The sequence below is a fragment of the Phascolarctos cinereus genome, unplaced genomic scaffold (assembly GCF_003287225.1).
Source record: "Phascolarctos cinereus isolate Bilbo 61053 unplaced genomic scaffold, phaCin_HiC Scaffold_5;HRSCAF=322, whole genome shotgun sequence".
Taxonomy (NCBI): Eukaryota; Metazoa; Chordata; class Mammalia; order Diprotodontia; family Phascolarctidae; genus Phascolarctos; species Phascolarctos cinereus.
This window is the reverse complement of record NW_027555958.1, coordinates 253,347,662-253,369,887: the sequence shown is the minus strand read 5'-3', so window position 1 is coordinate 253,369,887 and position 22,226 is coordinate 253,347,662. Positions and strand designations below refer to the sequence as shown.

The following is a 22,226-nucleotide window of genomic DNA, read 5'->3' as shown; positions in this document are numbered from 1 at the left end:
AAGAAACTGGAAGAAGAATAAATGGATTGGAAGAGAAAGTGGTAAATCTTGCCTAAGCAACAGACTCCCTGAAAACTAGAATAGACCAACTCCATGAAACAGCAAGAAAATTTTATAAAATATTAGAAAAATATAAGAAAATGTTAAGAGAGCTAATAACAAAAACAGTTGACCAACAGTTGACCAAAAATAGATCAAGGACAAACAATGTAAAAATCATTGGGAGTCCTCAAAACTACGATTTTTTTAAAAAAGCATGGATATTTCAAATCTGGCCTCAGACACATAATACTTACTAGCTGTGTGACTCTGGGCAAGTCACTTAACCCCAATTGCCTCACCAAACAACAAAACAAAACAAAAAAGCATGGATATTCTATGTCAAGAAATTATAAATTAAAATTGCCCAGATTAGAGCCAGAATGAAATTTGAAGACAGAAAGAACCCACTATCACCTAATGAAAAATCTCAACAGGAAGTATTTCAGGAATGTCAGAACTGAAATCCAAAGTTTCTAAGTGAAATGAAAAATATTGCAAGCAGCCAGAAAGAAAGAGCTCAAATACCACGAAAGCAGGCAGGGCACAGACAGGACTGAGAAGATTCTACTACTAAGGACAGGCGACTGAAATACAATATTCCAAAAGACATAGGTTTACAATTAAGAACAATTTACCCTGCAAAACTAAGTGAGTATAATCTTACAAGGCTAAAAAAAATCGATCTTTAAGGTAATAAAAGATTTGCAGATATTTATGATGAAAAGACAAGATCTGAGCAGGAACTTTAAAATACAAACACAAGAGTCAAGAGAAACCTAGAAGATAAATTTATCTGAGCGAATGGAAGGAGTTGCATAAATTTACTGTTTTATATTGAATCCTCTCTTATGGTCTGCTGTGTATATGGCAATGGTTTTTTTTCCTCTGATTTTGTATTTAAGTTTAACATTTTAAAAATTTACATAAAAAAGAATAACTGCCATTACCAAAACAAGAGTTTAGACATCCTATTTCAAGAAATATTAAAAAGAAAACTGCCCAGATTTCTCAGAACCAGATAGCAAAGTGAAAACAGAAAGAATCTACCAGTCACCGTCACCTTCTGAAAGCTCAAAATGAAAACTCCTAGGAACACCATAGCCCAAATCCTGAGCTTCCAGGTCAAAGAAAAAAAATACAAGCAAGCCAGAAAGAAAGAATTCAAATACCAAAGAGCCACAGTCAGGATCATATACAATTTAGCATCCACCACTAGAAATACAGAATTCCAGAAGGCAAAGGATATGGGCTTACCCATATCCTTAAGAATAACTTACCCAGTGAAACTGGGTATAATGCTACAAGGGGAAAAAATGGATCTTTAAAGAAATAGAGGACTTTCAAGCATTCTTGAAGCAAAGACCTGAGCTGCACAGAAACTCTTTAAGTTGAAAGACAAAACTTAAGAAACATAAAAAGGTAAAGATAAATGAATAATGATAAGGAACTAAACAAGGATAAACTACTTAATTCAAAAATGGGGAGATGATACATGTGTCCACTCTGACCTCTAACATCTTCTAAGGTCACAGAAGTCGTCTTCTAATTAGAAAGGTCTGTAAGTGGTTCTATTATATCTTGACGATCTTAAGAATGAAAAAAGAGTGAAAGAGGAATACATTGGGGGTGAAGGAAAGGAAGATTAGGGAAAATTATCTCACATAATCAGGGTGCACAAGAAAACATCTATACAAACAAGGGAGGTCTGGGGGAGCACCTGACACTTCAACCTCCCTCTCATGTGACCTACTTAAAGGAAGGAATAATACATTTCCCTGAAAAGGGAAATAGAAGGAAAAGGGAATAACGGGGAGACAGAATTAGAGAGGAAGTAGGGGAATTGGAAAGAGGGTAGATTAAGGGAGGATACAGTCCTAATAAAAACAAACTCTAAGAATGTACAAAAATATTTATAGCTCTGTTTTATTCTATAAATTAAAAATACAATTTTTTAAATAAGTAAAAAATATTTATAGCTTTTCTGTTGTGGCAAAGAATAAGAATCTGATATGACAACTATCAATTGGGGTATGCATGAACAAGTTATGGTATATAAATGTGATGGAATTTGTGCTGTAAGAGATGATGAAGGTTTCAGAAAAATCTAGGATGACTTGTATGAACTGAAAGGGAGTGAAGAGAACAGAATCAAAAGAATAATTTACAGAATGACAACAAAATGGTCAAAATAAACTTTGAAAAAATTGGAACAATTATCAATGTCATGACCAAACACAATTTTAGAGGACTATAATGAAACATGCTTCTCCTCTCCCGATACAGAGGTGAAGGACTCAAGAGTGAGAATGAAACACATTTGTTTTTGGATATGTGGAAATGTGGTTTTGATTATACATGTCTGTAAAGGGTTTTGTTTTCTTTTGTCCTCAACTGGGGGGAAGGGTTGGAGAAGGGTAAAAAGCCAGATTTTTGCTGATTGAAAAAAAGAATTATGATAAAAAATGTATCATAAATTTAATCTGATGAAGTGTGGTCCAATGTTCTAGCCTGACAAAACCTTTTTGAATCTCAATTTTGACATCTACCTTGTTAGCCATCCCTCCCAACTATGTGTCACCTGCAAGCCTGAGAAGCATGCCGATAATGCTTTTACTCCAGTCATTAATAAAAATGTTAAATAGCCCAAGGCCAAACACATATCCCTGGGGTATTCTATTGGAAACTCCTTCCAAAGTTGGACAACTTTGTGTCCAAACATTAAACTAGTTCTGACTCTACCTAATTGTACCTAATGTAACAAGAGAATTTCTGGCTCTATTACTACCATGCTAAGAAAAACATTGCCCCAGTCTCTACCTAGAATTTCCAGACAGTGTCAATGGAAGCTAAAAGATCATACCACCTGCTGACATTTGCATGAAGGAATTAATTGATTGATAAGGTTCTATTAGCAGTTATCATTTATTGATAGGTAATTTAGAGTATACATAGATCCTTATATAATAAAGTAAGCACAGGATTAAGTTAGATATTATAGGACTCTTTCCTAAGTGTTAAGTTACCCTTCTGACAGCTCCAGGGTTGACTTCTAGCTTACTGACTATAAATTCCTTTTTTAGTCTTAACGGATAAGTTCCCCTAATCTTGAACAACCTGAAGTAAGCTGAAAAACTATGTTAGTCAATGTACGAGTCCTTTAAAAAGTAACACTTTTAATTGAAAAATGCTACAGCTGTAGGGAAAAGATTTCTAAGGCAATCTCACTTTGACAGGCTGATAGACACAGGCCCTAATCCAACAGAATATGAGATTTAATAGATGTTCCATCCTAGAAAGCCCCTGTTACACCCCTGATATGCCCTTACTCCAAAGGCTGGCGATAACATCAAGCTGTATTCAATGTGCTTCAGGATGTACCTAGCCTGACCACAAGTCAAATGACCTGCCTTGTCCAACTGAATTATGTTCAAAACAAGTTTCCTAAGATTGCTGCAACTTTTAATTCCTCTTTTCTTATATAAATAAACTCTATAAATCATTCCTTTGTCTCTGACTACTGAGAAGTCAGATTATCTGATTTGATCAGCAACAGTCCACCTTGCTTATTAAATCATTATACTCTGAAGTTTTGAACCACAGACATTTTCCTTATTTTTTTAGATTTAAAATCAACATAAAAAAATCAAGGCTGGGACATAAACTTCAGCTTCAATTTTGATCAACTAGACCTGACCTTCCTGATGCAGAAATCCTTATTTTTCTCCTCTGTTACTTGTTTCTTGATGTATGTATCCTTATTTTCCCCTCTTGCTTCTTATAAAATTCCACCGTGCTCATTCTGCTTATGTATTCACATTCTATATACAGTTATGAAACTGATGCTCTGGGCTCACTAACTTTGTGTTCAGTGAAGACTATACTCTGAATGTAATAAAACTGCAGTTAACTATCCCTTTGATGATTGACAGCAGTACCTCATCAATGGACCCTCAGGTAATTTTTATCTCACTAATCAAACACACATTTCTTGAACAACTATGGTATGGCTGATATTATCAAATATCTTGCTAAAATCTACATTAACTATCTACAGAATTCCCCAAATCTACCAGTTTCAAAACCCTATCAAAAAAGGAAATACAGTTCAAATTGTGGTGCTAGAGATGACTTTTGAGAGTCTCTTGGACAGCAAGGAGAGCAAATCAGTCAATATTTAAAGAAATTAATTCAGGCTTTAATTAATAAATTCACTGGAAGATCAGATACTGAAACTGAAGCTTAAGTACTCTGGCCACATGATGTGAAGACGGGACTCACTGGAAATGACTGAGATGCTGGGAAAGACTGAAGGCAAAGGTAAAAGGGACAGCAGAGGATGAAATGGATAGATAGTGTCATGGAAACAATAAACATGAACTTGGACAGACTTTGAGAGACAGTGGAGGACAGAAGGGCCTGGAGTATCCATGGCATCAGGAAGAGTTGGATATGAATGAATGACTGAACTGGCATGATCTTTTTTTTTTTTAACTTTTTAGGCATTTGGGGTTAAGTGACTTGCCCACGGTCACACAGCTCATAAGTGTCAAGTGTTTGGTCTGAGGCCAAATTTGAACTCAGGTCCTCCTGACTTCAGGGCCAGTGCTCTATCTGCTGCCCCACCTAGCCGCCCCTGGCATGAGCTGCTCTTGACAAAGCCTTACTAACCCTTTGTGATCACTACTTCTTTTTCTAAATGTCTGCAAAACTTACTTTTAATAATAAGTACTAACCCTTTGAACCAGCAATACCACTTCTAGGTCTGTATCCCAAAGAGATCATAAAAATGGGAAAAGGTCCCACATATACAAAAATATTTATAGCAGCTCTTTGTGTGATAGCAAAGAATTGGAAATTGAAGGGATGCCCATCAACTGGGGAATGGCTGAACAAGTTATGGTATGTGAATGTAATGGAATGCTATTGTGCTATAAGAAATGATGAGCAGGCAGACTCCAGAAAAACCTGGAAAGACTTATATGAACTGATGTTGAGTGAAATGAGCGGAACCAGGAAAGCACTGTACACAGTAACAGCCACATGGTGGGATAACTAATTTGATAGACTTAATTCTTCTCAGCAATGCAAGGATCTAAGACAACTCCAAAAGACTCATGATAGAAAATGCTATCCACACCCAGAAAAAGAACCACAGAGTCTGAATGCAGATGGCAACATACTACTTGCTCTCCTTTTCTTTAGTTGTTTTGTTTTATTTCTTCTTCCTTGTGGTTCCTTCCATTAGTTCTAATTCTTCTATACATCATGACTAATGTGAAAATATGCTTAATATGAATGTATAAGTAGAGCCTATATAAGATTACACACTGTCTTGGGGAGGGGAGAGAAGAGAGAAAGGGAGAAAATTTAAAACTCCAAATCTTATGGAAGTGAATGTTGAAAACTAAAAACAAATAAATTATTTTTAAAAAAAGAAATAAAGATTCCTGTCAAAACAAACAAACAAACAAACAAAAAGAGTGCTAGAATTTTGCCAGAAATCCAAGCAAAGCTCACTGGCATATGGTTGAATTACTTTACATTCTCTTCTCTTTTTTAAAATCAAGACTACATTTGCCCTCTCCAATCCTGTGGCACTTTGTCTACTGCCAAAGATCACTGGCAATGACTCAGTAATCACATCCATCAGTTTTGTTTTGTACCCTAAATATATACTAGACTAGAATTTATTGAGGGCACATGGGTGTTCTTTAATTATCTCTCTCTATCTTGGATATTAACTCCCTATTAGCCATTTCTATTCTGTACTTTTCAATACTAAGATCGCTCTCCTTGGAAGAAAAAAAACAAGCAAAAGTAAAAGATGAGCAGCTCTGCCTTTTCTCTGACACTGGTTATAATCTTATCTACTCTGAGTGTCAAGTTCTATTTCTTGTCTGATCTAATTTCTCCAGAAACAGCTTTAAAAAAACTCCTGTCTTCTTGTAAGTCTTAGCATTTTCCACCTGATTTCACCTGATCTCAGCTCACTGTGCGTGTCCAAGGGATGAGGCCTACCTGAGAAGGGGCCGTGGTGCTGAGCAGCTGGTGTGCCTCATCCCAGTGAGCCCGAAGCATGGACTGGAATCTCTCTACCAGCTCTACCCGCTGCTCTTCTAGCTGCTGGTGTGCCATCCGTAACTCCCGTCCTCGGGCCTGCTCATGTGCCAATCTGGGAAAACAAGGGGAAATCACTCATAACTTGGTGACGAGACAAGCTAGGGCTTAGGGAGTGTGACACTTGAAATCTTGAGAGAATCAGAATCCTGGGCCACCCAAGCCCAGCAGAGAAGTCTGAGGAGATTCTAGAGGCCAGTACCTGAGCTCATAGTCTTGAGCCACCTGCTGGTGCCGATCTTCTCTCTCTGATAACTCCACCTGGAACTGATCCAACTGACTGGACAGTTCCTGCTGATGCTGCTCACTCAACTCCTGTAACTGCTTCCTAATAACCATTAAATTCCAATTCATTAGCAATAAAAACAACTTCTATGGAGCATTTTAGATTTCACAAAGGCTCCTAATTAGGCAGGGGCCAGAGATGAGAGAGGTCTGAGTCTGGGGATGAAAAGGGAAAACAAGAGAAGGGGAAATGGAGTCAAAGAAAGAAAAGCTAGGCCTGCCCATGACAAGTATACATAGGGCTGGAGTGACGAGACAGCCAGGAAAGGGCCAAACCGTGGATCATCCTAGGTACCTGTGTTGTTCCCGAAGACTGCTCACTTGGCGAAGGCCGCTCTCTTGCACCTGGGCTAGTCGCTCAGTTACTCTCTGCTCTAGCAAAATAGCAAGCTCTGACTCCATCTGTACTCTCTGGGCTTCAAACCGGGCCTGGTTGTGAGGAGAAGCAGAGGACAGTCAGGCTGGCCTAGGAACCCAGTCTCTGCTCCCTAATGAGGTTTAAAGAAGCTAAAGCCAGAATACAGAACAAATCTGCCTAATATCACTCTCTCTCTTATTTACATGCACACATGCACATGTGCGCACACACACACACCCATTCACAAGCAGAAGGGAGGCAAAGCAAAGAGTTTCTTTCAATCAAGGAACAAGGAGCTAACCCCTTCCTCCTACCAGTCTGTGAATTAATCATCTTTCAAAAGATAAAATCAAATTATTCTTCTTTCAAAGGAGAAAGACTATCCCCTTCTAAAATTAGCTAACTTGAGAAAGCAGGCACACTGATACACTGTTGGGGGAGCGGTAAATGAGTACTGCTATTCTGAAAAGCAAATCAGAACTTTGCCCGAAAATGTTACTAAACTGGATACATCTTTTGACCCAACAATACCACTATTAGGCCTATACTCCAAGGAGATCAAAGAAAGAGGAAAAGGATCTATGTGTTCAAAAATATTTTATGGTGCAAAGAACTAGAAACTAAGGAGGAGGGGTGCCCATCAATTGAAGAATGGCTGAACAAATTATGGTATACAAATGTAATGGAATATTATTATGCTATAAGAAATTAAGAAAGGGAGAATTTCAGAGAAACTTAGGAAGACTTGTATGGATGCAGAGTGAAGTGAGCAGATGAATTTACACTATAACATTAACATCGTAGAAACAAATTTGAAACACTTAACTGATCAACACAATGATCAATTAGAATTCCAGACAAGCAGTGAAGAATGCAGCTCACCTCCTGACACAATGTAATGAATAAAATGAGGTACATTTTGGACACAGCCAACATGGGAATGTATTTTGCTTAATTACGTTTATTTTGCAACAAGGGTTTTGTTTTTCATTCCTCATCCAGAGGAGGAAAAAAAAATAAATACTTAATGGTTGAAAAAACAAAACTTTAATTAAAAAATAAAATAATTCTACAAGGAATGAAGTATGCACCAACTTATTAACAGAAAATATACTAAGATCATGATTTAAACTTGTATAAAGGTACATACTTTATTGTGTACTTACTTTCAATTCCATTAAATTGAACAAACATGAAATATCTACTATTGTGGCAAGTCCTTATGGGACTCCCACAGGAGGGGAGTATTCGAGTCCAGAAATGACAGAAGTGAACATGGAATAACTGATTGGTTCAAGACTGGGAAAGGAGCATGATAGGGCTGCATATTATTATCACCTTATTTTTAACTTATGTTCACAGTACATCATGCAAAAAGCCAGGCTGGACGAATCAAAAGCTAGAATTAAGGCTGCTGGGAGAAATAGCAACAACCTGATACGCAAACTCTTGATGGCAGAAAGTGAAGAATTAAGAAACCTCTTGCTGAGGGTGAAAGAGGAGATTGTAAAAGCTGGCCTGAAGCTTAACATTAAAAAAAAATTAAGACCATGGTATTTGGTCCCATTATTTCCTGGGAGAAGAAATGGAAGCAGTGTCAGATTTTATCTTCTATTTATATTTATTTATTTATTTTTTAGTTTATTTTACTTATTTTATTTTTTTATTTCATTTTTATTTATATTCTATTTATATTTACATTCTCATTGCAGACACTGACAGCAGCCACGAAATTAAAAGACACTTGTTCCTTGGAAGGAAAAGTATGGGAAATCTGGACAGCGTACTAAAAAGCAGAGACAACACCTTGCCAACAAAGGTCCATACAGTCAAAGCTATGGTTTTTCCAGTAGTAACGAATGGCTATCAGAGTTGGACTATAAGGAAAGCCGAGCATGGCAGAATCAACGCTTTTGAACTGTGGAGCTGTTGAAGGCTTTTGAGAGTTCTTTGGACAGCAAGATCAAATCAGTCAATATTTAAAGAAATTAAATAACTATTCATTGGAAAGCCAAATACTGAAGCTTAAATATAATGAAAATATGGAATTACTGGAAAAGATTCTGATGCTGGGAAAGATTGAAGGCAAAAGGAGGAGACAGCAGAGGATGAAATGGATAGATAGTGTTATCAAAGCAATTAACGTGAACTTGGACAGACTGGAAGACAGTAGAGGACAGAAGGGCTTGGTATGCTGTGGTTTTCACAGGGTCATGAAGAGATGGACTCGACTGAACAAAAACACTAATATATATTACATACAATATATGTAATATATATATAACAACAAGTATAAGGTACCGTACTAGGTGCTTGGGACACAAAGATAAAGATAAAATAAGCTCTGCCCTTTTCAACATCCTACTGAGAGGAAAGGAAAATATGTGTATACAATGAAATACGACTTGAGGTAATTTAAGAGAGGGAGACACAGAAAGAAAAAAGAGAGAGAGAGAGAGAGAGAGAGAGAGAGAAGACTAAAGGTGGGGGAGGGAGTGAGAAGAGGTTTCACAGAGGTGGCATCCAAGTTGCTCTTGGAAAGAATTCTCTAAAAGATGCAGATAAGGAGCAAATAGAATAAGGTGTGGAGAAATGCACATCTGGATTGTAAGAGACGTATTGTACTATAGAGCTCAGGGAACAAGCCTCACGTTTGGTTGAGACATAGAATTGGTTATGTCCCCTTCTCTCCTCTGACCCTGGTGCAGGTCTTCATCACTTCACATTCAGATTACTGCAACAGCCTGCTGGTGAGACTGCCTGCCTCGAGTCTCTTCTGCCTCCAATCTACCCTTCATTCAGACATTAAAATGATTTTCCTTCAGCTCAGGACTGATAACATCACCTCCCTACTCAATAAACTCCAGTGGCTCCCTATTGTCTCCAGGGTCAAATTCAAAATCATATGTCAAAGCCTTTTATAACCTAACCCCTACCTACCCTTTCTTTGGTCTAAGTCTTTCTATACCTTACTCTTCAACATGTACTCTTCAATCTGGTGACCCTGGCCTCTTTGCTGTTCCACGAACAAGAGATTCCATCTCTTAGCTCTGGGCTTTTTCTCTGGCTGTCCCCCATGCCTTTAACATTCTCACTCTAATCTCTCAACTACTGACCTTTCTGGCTTCCTTTCAAGTTCCAACTAAAATCACCCCCCTTCCACAGGAACCCTTTCCTAACCCCTATTAATTCTAGTACTTTCTCTCTGTTTTTTCCTACTTATCTTGTACACAGCTTGCCTGTATACATCTTTGCTTGTCATTGCTCTTATCAGACTGTAAATTCGTTGAAGGCCGGGGCTGTCTTCTGCCTCTTTTTGTACCCGCAGCAAATTAGCACAAGGCCTGGCATGTAAAAGGTACTTAATGAATGTTTAATTGATTAGAAGAGAAGTTGTATGAAATAAGATTGGAAAGGCAGAGCTAGGAGGCAGACCGTGGAAGGTCTTATTAAATAAGAAGTTCATATTTTTTCCCCAAGGCAATGAGAAGCCTTTGAAGGTTACTGAACAGAAGGGTGATATTCAGACTTGTTCCTTATAGAGACTATTTTGGCAGTAGTGTGGAGAACAGTTTGGGACTGAAAACACAGGGGTTAATTCAAAGGTTATTCAAAGGTCCAGGTAAGAGGTCAGAAAAATGCCTTTTAAAAAAGAGGTGATAGGGGGCTAAAACCCTGTAACTTCTCTTCCTAACTTTCTTATTACTGTCTAGGGCACCATCATACTCCCATTTACCCATGCTCCCAACCTAGGAGTCATTCTCAGCTCCTGACTCTCTCTCATGCCCTCACCTCCATATTCAATCTATTGCAAAGGCCTGTTGATTTTATGTATATAACATCTTTCATACATGCTTCTTCTCTCCTCTGCAACTGTCACCATTCTGATACAGTTTCTCATTGCCTCACACCTGGATTACTGAGGTAGCTTGCTGGTGGGTCTGCCTGCCACAAGTCTCTCCTTACCCCAGTCCATCCTCTCTACTCCGCTATCAGTCAGTGATAGTCCTAAAGCACAGGTGTAACCATAACATCACCCCCTTTTCAATCAACTCCAATGGCTCATTATTACCTCCACGATAAAATATAAAATTATGTTTGTCTTTTAAAGCCCTTTATAAACTTGGCACCTTCCTACTTTTCCGGTCTTCTTATACTTTACTCCACTCTACTGGCCTCCTGGCTGTTATATTCCATTTGTGTCATCTTGCTGAGATATTCCATCTCTTGACTGTGCCTTTTCACTGGCGTCTCCTCCATGCCTAGAACTCTTTCCCTCATCAATTCTGCCTCCTGCCTTTCTGGCTTTCTTTAGGTCTCAGCTAAAATAGCTAAAATCCTATCTTCTACAAGAAGCCTTCCATAATCCTCCTTAATGCTAGTACCTTCTCTCTTTATCTCCAATTTATCCTGTATATATCTTATTCGTAACTAAGCTGTTTGCATACTGTCTCCCTCATTTGATTGGGACTTTCCTGATGCTGCCATCAAGGCTGTTTTTGCCTTTCTTTGTATCCCCAGAGCTTATCACAGTGTTTGCCACATAGTAGACACTTAATAAATGCTTGTTGTTGATATGTATGGAGAAGCAACAGAAGAAAGATGTTTTGGAGGTAGAAATTATGTGATCTGAGAAATGACTGGATGTCAGGGGCAAGGGAGAAAGTTTGGACAACTGGCACAATGGTGTCCTCAAGTGAAATGAGTTTGGAGGAAAAGCAAGGAATAATGTGTACTAGCTCTACCAACATTGGTAATGTAGTAGAAATAAACACTTAGCAACCTAAAATCAAGTCTCTTTTTTGACACTCAAGGATCTTGGACAAACCTTTCTCAACCAGGGAAAAAGTCAATGAATCCCAATACTCTCCCTACCCCCTGACCTGCACCAGGCTGGTTTCCAGCTGTACAGCATCTCTTTCTCGCCGTGCTGTGTCTAATTCCTCTTCTAATCTCTGCACATCCGACTGAACAGAGGCCAGGAGCTGCTGAGCCTCTCGGGCTGCTTGTACCTCCCGCTGAGAGTTTGCCTAAGGAGAAAGGAAAATCAAAGTACTTTATACCCTCCTCAAAGGCTATTTCTAGCCCAGTCTCTACACTCTACTCTCCAGCCTAAGCCAAACTACTATACATCCATAACTCTCCTTAGCAACCTGTCCCTCCTGCTAGAACCATGTCCTCTCGGCCTTGTCTTCCAAATTCCTTCCCTCATTTGCCACCATCATCCCTAGTAAACTCTATTTCTGTACTTCAGTCTCTTTGCCTTAAGTCCTTCCCCATTGATGCCCCACTTTCTGCTCATTCTCCCCTCTCTACCCCAGGCTTCATTCCAACACCTCTCCTTTCCTCACCTGCTCCCTCTCCAGCTGGATCCGGCCCTCCTCTTGTAGACTCTTACAGCGCTCTTCTAGCTGGCGTTCACGCAGGGTCCAGGCCTGGTGCTTTTCCTCCAAGGCAGCCTGGAGTGCTTCTAGCTCTCTATGCTGATTCAGCTGCTCTGTCCGTGCCTCATCCCGCTCCTCCTGCAGAGTCCGACACCGCTGCTGTTCCCGCTCTAAGCTACGAGCTAAAGCTTGTCGTGCTTCCTTCTACAACCGCAACAGACAACCAGGATAACCACCGAGGCCCAGTGACAAACCTCATCTCCCATACTTGGGAAATAACCTCTTTAAACCTATGCCTTCCCAGCAAGCCAACAGACACCACTCATACATGGTGTATTCATAGTGTATGGTATATTCGAGTCCAGACATCTTGGATTTAAGTACCAGCTCTGTCCTTTATTAACCATATAACCTTTGACAACTCACTCAGGGAAACTGTGGCTCACAGAAGTTATTTGTAAAATGGAGATAATAACACTAAACACTATCTACATCATAGGATTGTTGTGAGGAAAGTGATTTCTAAACATTTCTATTTCTAAACATAAAAATGTGTTATTATTATTATGAATCACAAGTTATAAGTCAAATAAATCTCAGCAGGCAATGATAGAAAGACCTAAGATTGGAATTCTGGCTCAACATTCCTTACCACTAAAACTGGACTATTGTCATCAAGACAAGTCCTTTAGTACAATACGTAGCAAATTCCACACTTAGCTCCTAGCACATATTAGTAATCACCTCATTCTCTCTACCCATACACTTGATTCACATCTCAACTCTTCAGTCAGAACCCAGAAGCAGGACACTAGCTCCTTGCATGCCAGGTATCAGAGTCCCAGGATAAGTGAAATCAGTCTGGCTCTCTCACCAATGTCTCTTGCTCCTGTTGCTGTTGGGTGGCCCCTTCCCGCTCCCTACTCAGGGCGTCCTTGGTCTGCTTTAGACTCTGTTCTAGGCGAGTTATGGTCTAAAGGCAGGGAGGAAGGAAGAGAGGATAGAATTCAGGGAGAATGAGGACCCAAGTCGTCCCTACCAGAATACACAAAATATACATACTCCAAACTAAAGTTAGCTCTTAGTGATCCAGGGGCTAACTGGGCAGGGGCATCCAATTTCCCCAAATATGGTACTAAATCTTTTTTTTTTTGAATGTCAAATGGGGTAAAGGGAGAGATTAGAGGGGTAATGGTACTAATTTTGGGGGTGGAGTGGCAGACCTACCAAGTGAGGCTTCATGATCATGTTCAATGGTCAAAGCATGGGAAGTTTTCAAAAGAATTACAAACCAACCAAAACAATTTAAATAAATGTTCCAAATCATTAATAAAAGAAGCAAAAATTAAACACTCTGAGATTTGACTTCAAATTGCCCATCAAATTGGAAAAGATGATAAAAAGACAGAAAGTCACCATTGGATAGGCACAATAATGGACTGTTTGTGGAGTTATAAATCGGTCTAACTGATCTGGATAACTTTGGAATTATGCAAAAAAAAGTGATTAAGTTTTTTATAACCTTTGACCTAGTAATCCCAATACTGGGTATGTTCCTTAAGATAGACAATCTCATTGTCATATAACAATATATATATATATATATATATATATATATATATATATATATATATATATATAGCAGGACTACTTTGGTAGCATAAAGCTGGAAACAGAGTGAGTGCCCATCAGCTAAAGAAGGGCTGAAAAAATTGTGGCATGTGAACGTAGTAAAAGATTATGATGATCATAAAGAATTTAAAGAAACAAGGGAAGATCTGTGTGAACTAATGCAGTGTAGAAAGCAGAATAAAGGGAACAATGTGCATAATGACACTAATGAAAACAACACTAAAAAGCAGCCGAACTCAGATTATACTGAACAACCAATACTGAATACAGAGAGACGACAGGACTTTTTTGAGTTTGGACTGATGGAACACAATGGACGCTGCATGCTAATAAATGAGGTCTCCGTGTTGGGTGGTTTTGCTTAACTGTTTATTTTTGTTATGGGGTAAGGAGAATGCAATATCAGGATATAGCTGACTGGTGTAAAACACAAAGGGCATCAGTTATATTGTTCAAAAGACCATGTTCAACCTCAGAATCTCCTCTCTCTTAACTTTTTTTGTGTCATGGATCCCTTTAGCAATTTGGTGAAGTCTAGATTAAAGGTACCCTATTCTGGATTCCTTCTCAGAATGTTTTAAAATGCATAAAATGACAATGGAAATCAATCATACTGGAAAAGTTTATCAAAATATTTTTTTAAAACAGTTCAAAAACTGCAGGTTAAGAACCCAAATATAGGAGAAATTAAAGCTATCTATAATCATATGAAAAAAAAATGCCCTAAATCACTACTGATTAGAGAATGCAAATCAAAACAACTCTGAAGTACCACATCACACCTATCAGATTGGCCAACATGATAAAACAGGAAAATAATAAATGCTGGAGGAGATGTGGGAAAATTGGAACATTAATGCATTGTTGGTGGAGTTGTGAACTGATCTAACCATTCTGGAGAGCAATTTGGAACTACATACAAAGGGCTATAAAAATGTGCATACCCTTTGACCCAGCAATAGAACTTCTAGGGCTGTATCCCAAAGAGATCATAAAAATGGGAAAAGGACCCACATGTACAAAAATATTTATAGCAGCTCAAAGAACTGGAAACTGAGGGAATGCCCATCAACTGGGAAATGGCTGCACAAGTTGTGGTATATGAATGTAATGGAATACCATTGTGCTATAAGAAATGATGAGCAGGCAGACTTCAGAAGAACTTGGAAAGACCTGTATGGACTGATGCTAAGTGAAATGAGCAGAACCAGGAGAACACTGTACACAGTAACAGCCATATGGTGAGAAAAATTTGATAAGACTTAGCTCTTCTCAGCAATGCAAAAATATAAGATATCTCCAAAAATCTTAAGGCGGAAAATGCTATCCACATCCAGAGAAAGAACTATGAGGTTTGAATGCAGATGGAAGCTTACTATTTGCTTTTTTTTTCTTGTTTTGTTTTGTTTCTTCTTTCTTGGGGTTCCTCCTATTAGTTCAAATTTCTTTACTACATGACTAATGTGAAAATATGCTTAATAGGAATGTATACGTAGAGCCTATGTCAGATTGCATACCATCTTGGGGACGGAGGTAGGGAGGGACGGGAAGAAATTTAAAACTCAAAAGCTTATGGAAATGATTGTTGATAACTCAAAATAAATTAATAAATTTTAAAAAAAAAGAACTAAATCTAGTGTCACGTTTCTTATGACTAAAGTTCTACCTTCCCTAATCCTTTCTACCTTATGGAAGCTACCTTGTCTTCTGATCCCTAGGTATGTACCTCTTGCTGTTGGCTTCGAGTAAGCTCAACAGCCTTTTGCTCCTCTTGCAGCCCCCGAAGTACTTCTGTCCGCTCAGCCTCATGTCGGTTCCAGCCCTCTACCACTCGGGCCAAGGTCTAGATAGGATAGGGGAGGAGGAGGAAGGGAAGGTTTGGTGAGATCCTATACAATTTTTCAGTTGCGTCTCTGTCTTCTGACTGGATTGGTGACCACCTCCATCTCCTAGCATATGTATGAGAATAAACAAATAGTCAGAAAACCTGTGTCTATAATTCTTTCATTCTCCATAACATGACTAATACGGAAACGTTTTGCATAATGCACATAATATAACCCGTATCAAAGTGCTTGCCTTCTCAATGAGTGGGAAGGGAGAGAATTTGGAACACAAAATTTTTAAAAATGAATGTTAAAAATTGTTTTTACATATAATTGGGGAAAAATTAAAATACTAAATAAATAGAATTTTCTCATTCATTGTTCCACAATTCCAATATGGCTAAATCCAATCTCTTGCTTCCCTGTTTGTTTGGGCAGGTGATACTATACTCCAGGCCCAGCTTCCCTTGTTCCCCTGGCACCTTGTCCAGTTGCTCAATCATAAGATCCTTCTTTCGGTCTGCAGCCACAGCTACAGCTAACTGCTGCTGCAGTTCTAACACCCGGGTTTGTAGATTCTGGATGTGACGCTCACAGTGCTAAGGGGAAAAAAAAAAAGCAAGGTGCCCATCAATTGGGTAATGGCTGAACAAGTTGTAGTATGTGAATGTAATGGAATACTACTGTGCCATAAGAAATGATGAACAGGCTGACTTCAGAAAAACCTGGAAAGACTTTTATGGACTGATGCTGAGTGAAGTGAGCAGAACCAGGAGAATGTTGTACACAGTAACAGCCACCTTGTGCGATGACTAATATTTTTAGACTTAACCCTTCTCAGCAATACAAAGATCTAAGACATCTCCAAAGGTCTCATGATTGAAAATGCTATCCACATCCAAAGAAAGAACAACGGAGTTTGAATGCAGATTGAAGCATACCATTTGCTATTTTTTTTTCTTCTGTTGTGTTTTGTTTCCTCTTTCTAGTGATTCCTCCTATTGGTTCTAATTCTTACTTACAACATTCCTAATGTGAAAATATGTTTAACAGGAATGTGTATGTATAGCCTATATCAGATTGCATGCCGTCTTGGTGGAGAGACAGAAAGAGAAAAATTTTAAATTCAAAAGCTTATGGAAGTGACTGTTGATAATTCAAAATAAATTAATTTAGGGAAAAAAAGCAAAAAAAGCAAGGAATAGCATTCATTTTTTTACCTATTCTGGCCCAAGCCACAGTACTACCAGAGCCTTCTGGTACAGAAAAATGAAGGCTTCAAAACAGTTTGTTTAGGTCCCAAGTGGCGCAGTTTGGGCTAAAAAAGGGACAACTGGTGACCATGGAGCATGAATCTGAGTCACAAAAGGGAAGGCAGGTTGAGGACTGAGCTTCAAATATCTCCCTAACATGTTCTTCTTAGCCTTCAAGAACCAGACTTAAATGCAACCCTTCTCTTGAGTTTCCTCTTTTCCCAGCTCCCTGGGAAAGGGTCTTGGAGACCTAAGTAATAACAAAGATGGCAAGTAACTCCCACCGAAGAAGCCTACTGTACACATCCGCTGAACAGGGCAGGTGTTAAGAAAGATTCCCCACACCTTCCCTCCATCTAGGAGATTAGGGCTTGTGGACAATTATGTTCCCTAGAAGGGAATAAATTAAGGGCAATGTTTACTTTATTTTCATGCCCCTTCTCCCTCTCCAATACAGCTTGTGTAGAGGATGTAAGATAGCGGACATCAAGTAGTTTATAGTTTATTCCTTCAGGTCCAAGACCTATGTAATTGGTCCCACACTATTGGTTCTTTTCACTCCCCTGGGAATGATTCAACTACACTTTCCTCCTTCAATTCCTCAACTTACCCTACGTCGAGTATGTTCAGTATCCAAGGCTTCTCTCAGTCCCTGCAGATCAGGAAAGTAGTGTGGAGTTCCAGGCCGGACACTAGTATATCGAGGAAACAACTCTTCCAAGGCTGGAGCTGAGCTGGGTAGAGATAGCTCTTGGAGGGGCCGCATACTGAGCAAATCACAGAAACTTAGAGCTAGCAAGGACCTTAGATTAAATCAGATTAATCCAGTCCCCTCCTATAACTGATGAAGAAATTGAAGCTCACAGAGGTGAAGAACCATACCCAAAGTCCCTTAACTAATTAATGGTAGATTGAGCCAAGAGTCCAACTCTCATGATTCATAGCCCAGTGCCCTGTCCACTATACCTTGCTATACCATTAAAATGCTATACCACTATAAGCAGAGAAGTTAACAGTAAGGGGAGGAAAATTCTGAGTAAAGAAATGAGAGAAGTTGGGAACCTGAACGCCTGCATTCCAAAACAAAGCAGAGCTTACAGAAGAAAGGACAGATGGTTTAAGAACTTAAATCCCATAGCACAGGACACCTATATGACTCACAAGGGTGTAAGGATAACTTACGTTAGCAGGGTGGATGTGCTATCACTGTCAAAAGAGTCCTCTTCTCGCCTCTCTGGGACAGTACCTGGAATAAGGTTATCCCCTGCAAGCAGCCAGAGGAATCAAACGGCTAGGGGTAAGGTACGGAGAGGGGCAGGGCCCATTTGAAGATGAAAGGTAACAAACAGTCCTTTCTACCTCACCTTCTTCCCTGCTACTTCCCTTCCATGCTCTTCCAGCCCTCTTGGCTACATATTCCTTCCATGGCCCCAGGGGAGCAGGCTCACTTACGAGAAGCAGTGTCCCGAGAAGCTTGAAGCATGCTTTGTAGGTGACCCCGTACACTTTCCATCTCCAAGATATGCTGAGAGCCTCCCTGAAGGACAGAGACCCAGAGCCTGTTTAATCCTACACTCTGTTTCCTGTCAAGGAAGACATTATCGTCTTCCCTTTTCCCCATCCCACCCCCAACTCTAGGACCTAGGTACTTTAGTGTCTCCCAAATGGGTATAAATGAAGTGATCCCACTGAGAACCACTAGCTTTTTCTCTCTAAGAAATAACAACCTTCTTGATGGTATGTTCAACTAGAATACTATGTTTTATGATTAACTCACTAGATTCAAAATTCAAAGTGCTAATGTTAAATCTTGTTACTTTGCTACTATCTTTAATTTCCTGGTCATATGTTGTAACCAGGCATTTTACCCCTATTTCCCAGTGTAGATATGACTCTAGATCTTCCTAGGGTCTAAGTCCCCAACACATCCCCATCCCTTCCTAAAAGTATTATTTGTGTAACAGGTTGGGGAGGCTCTTCCAGTATGCCAAACTCAGTTATTCTGGTCCTTTCTCCCTCTCACAAATACCAGTTACTAATAACAAGTGTGATTGGCTCCACACTATAATGTGACGCAATGAAATAAAGGGGCTTTACTTAGAATCAGGAAGAACTGAATTTGAATCCTGCCTTAGACTTTTATTAGCTTGTCACCCTGGGTAAGTCACCTTTCTCAGTCTGTTTCCTCATCTATAAAATAGGGTTGATAAGAATAGCAACTACCTCGCATGGTGGTTGTAACGATTAAATGAGATAATTTATGAAGAATTTGAATGAAAAAAATGAATAATTTATTGCAAATCTTAAAATTAAATTAAATTAAAAGTCAAAAATTTAAAAAATATTTCAATCGTGTCTGACTCTTCATGACCCCATTCAAGGTTTTCTTGGCAAAGATACTTCAGTAGTTTGTCATCTCCTTCTCCAGTTCATTTTACAGATGAGCAAACTGAGGCAAACAGGGTTAAATGACTTGCTCAGGGTCATATATATAGCATATATGCTAGCTATTATTGCAATGGTAGCTTCCAAGGTATTAAATTCTAAGGTTACCTCAACTCTTAACTGCTAAATCTACATTTTCTCAGTCCTCAAATTACCTAATCTCTCTAAAATTTTTGTCAGTGTTGACTACCTTCGTCTTCCACTCCTTTAGCATCTGTGATTGTTCACTTCTTTCAATGAATAATCATATAGTTCTTGCCTTTTATCCTGGGCTTTCCTCTCTCCCACAATCTCATTAGTTCCCAAGGATGAAATATTCTCTGGGAGGATGACTCTCAAATCTATACATTTAGCCCTAGTCTCTACCCTGAATTCCAAGTCCCAAATTGCTAACTGCCCGCTGGACATTTCCACCTGAATTTCCCACTAAACCTCAAACTCAGTATGTCCAAAATGGAATCCTCTTTCCTCCTAAAACCACTCCTCTAGACTTCCCTATTTCTTTTGAGGACAATACCATCCTTCCAGTTATGCAGGTTTGTAGGTTTTGAGCCAGCAATGATTCCTTCTCCCTCACCTCCCACATCCACTCAGCTGCTAGAATACTGTTTCTATCTTCACACCTCCCTCCTTCTACACAGGAATATGCCCTACTACATACCATCGGGCCTAAGATGTCATTGTTCATGGCTTTCTAATTCTGTTTCTGATTCCAATTTTCTGCCCTTTCCAAACCTAACTCCACAAAACTGCCAAAATAACCTTCCTAAAGTCCATACCTAAAAATGTCACTCCCCTGCTCAAAATTATTCAACATCTTCCTGATGCCTCTAGGAAAAAACGTAAAGTCTTTGAGCTACCATCTAAAACCTTCTACCATCTGGCTCCAATCTGACTTATTTTATATTAATTTCTGTTGACAAATTCCCTGTTCAAGCCAAACTAGACTACTAGATGTTCATCAAACCTAGCATTTTATTGTCTATCTTCACACTTATAGGCTGTCACTTATACCTGGAATTCACCCCCCACCTTACTACTTCTTAGAATTCTTATTTTCTCTACCTCCCATAGGAATCTTTCTTGATTCCTGGTCCCCACCCCAAATTTGCTTATCCATGCACATGTTAAAATGTAAGACAAGGGAGTGTTTCTTTTTTGTCTGGCACCATGCTTCCTCAGGGTAGGTTCTTTTTTTTTTTTTAGTGGGGCAATCGGGGTTAAATGACTTGCCCAGGATCACACAGCTACAGAGTAGGTTCTTAATAAATATTTGTTGAATTAAAGCATGCAATCCAAATTCAACCCTTTACAAAACCTATCTTGTTTCTATATTCATCCAATGACCTGAGTATCCATCACCCCAAGTGCCCAGCCCCACCTTTCTCTGAGAACTGGTCTCTACCCCAGTTGACAGGCTTCGGCTCAGCTCTCGGGCAAGGCCCTCAAGTTCTTCAGGAGGAGGTGTTGAGTTGGAGGCCAGGTACAGACTGTTCCTGGCAGTGGCTTCTGCCTTTCGGCTTTGCCGCAAAGAAGCATAAAGCTGAGACGTCACCTCTGAGAACGTTCCTTGGCTCCGTCCAGGGGGACCTGCTGCATCACTCAGGAGGTCCTCTGGCCGGAGGGGTGAGTTGGGGCTTGGAGCTTGAGCTGCCATGGAGGCTAGAGGGGAAGAGAGCTAAAGGCAGGGGGAACGAGAAATCTCTTGGCTCCATTCAAAAGGTGCCCAGGAGAAAAAGAAAACAGCATAGGAAAAGGGCTTGCTGAGATGGGGTCCAGGAAGGAGTAGCAGGAGGAAATCTCCCCAAAACAGATTGGGCTCATACCCAGAGGGTCAGCTTGCTGAGACATCTCCATAGGCTTAAATCACTGCTGCTTCCATCGGCCCTGAGTGCATGCACTCCAATGTCTCCCTCTGGATCAGGACTCTAGTCCAAGAATACTTCATTGTTCCAAGTCACCATGGCTCCCAGACCAAGCCTGTCGGATTCTCCTGAGTCTAGAGGCCACAGAATGTGGCAAGAAACTTCTCTTCTATAGCTCTTGAGAGTAAAGATAGTAGGCAAAGTGAGGGAAGCTTACCTGTTTCAGGGTTGGGGGAGAGGGAGGAGGAAAAGGAAAAGAGAGAAAAGGAGGAAGAGGATAGCTAGAGTTACCCTGCAGTTCCTCCTGTCCAACAGGGTGTGGGTGGTAGCAGGAAGATCAGCCTACTTTGCAGCAGATGCCCCACTTTAGCTCTAAGCATCCCTAGAGGGGTAGAGATGCAAACCAAGGGTGGGACCCCCAAGAGGGCCCCAAATATGGCTCCACTTCCTTCAGACTCCTACCTGATCAATCTCCTGGGGGGGTCAAATCCTTTAGGGGCCCTGTGTCCTCCCCAGAGAGAACCAAGGCCCCTGAGCATACCCTCCAGTCCTTCCTGGGAAGAATTTCATCACCTGGCTTTTCTGGGCCATCCACCTCCTCAGTCAACGCCAGTGGAGAGGTCCTTCCCTAGCTGCCCTTGGCCGCCATCCTCCCCTAGTTCTGGAGTCCAGGCCACTCCCCCAGCTTTGCTTTCCCCTCCACTTGGGCCCTTGCATCCTTAACCACGTTAATATAGAAAAGACATGTGTGTGTGGGGGTCGCTCCCTCCGCAGACCCCCCCCACCTCCTGGGGGTGGGTGATCCTTTTCCCTTCCCCCTCCAAGAACAGTTGGATGCCACCTGCCCGTTTTCCTGGCCTCCCGCCCGCGCACCACTGCATCCATCCGCCCCGGTAGGGTTCTGGCCGCACGCGAGGCCCAAATCGCCCGTTTGAACTAGGGCTGCTCAAAGAGCCCGGGAAAGGGGCGGGCTGAGGGGCGTGGACTTGAATGGGGTTGGAGGCGCTGGGAGGGGGCAG

The 22,226-nt window shown here is 40.3% G+C and overlaps 1 protein-coding gene across 6 annotated transcripts in view; it reads right to left on the bottom strand.

Moving 5' to 3' along the window:
* Positions 1-22,171, bottom strand: part of CNTROB (centrobin, centriole duplication and spindle assembly protein) — a 29,781-nt gene extending 7,610 nt beyond the window's left edge. For 2 of the 6 annotated variants that reach the window (XM_020966491.2, XM_020966493.2), the window contains exons 1-13: positions 21,169-22,170; positions 20,724-21,004; positions 18,350-18,434; positions 18,080-18,161; positions 17,508-17,664; positions 16,127-16,243; positions 15,545-15,661; positions 13,061-13,159; positions 12,154-12,390; positions 11,686-11,832; positions 6,740-6,873; positions 6,362-6,487; positions 6,061-6,214 (exon numbers count right to left, since the gene is read on the bottom strand). In XM_020966491.2, coding sequence (XP_020822150.1) covers positions 6,061-6,214; positions 6,362-6,487; positions 6,740-6,873; positions 11,686-11,832; positions 12,154-12,390; positions 13,061-13,159; positions 15,545-15,661; positions 16,127-16,243; positions 17,508-17,664; positions 18,080-18,161; positions 18,350-18,434; positions 20,724-21,004; positions 21,169-21,199 — 1,767 coding nt within the window. In that variant the 5' untranslated portion in view covers positions 21,200-22,170. Of the gene's footprint in view, positions 1-6,060; positions 6,215-6,361; positions 6,488-6,739; positions 6,874-11,685; positions 11,833-12,153; positions 12,391-13,060; positions 13,160-15,544; positions 15,662-16,126; positions 16,244-17,507; positions 17,665-18,079; positions 18,189-18,349; positions 18,437-20,723; positions 21,005-21,168 lie in introns of those variants that run through there. The other 4 variants (XM_020966492.2, XM_020966498.2, XM_078155649.1 and 1 more) reach the window with 3 other exon arrangements.
* Between the last annotated feature and the right edge of the window lie 55 nt (positions 22,172-22,226).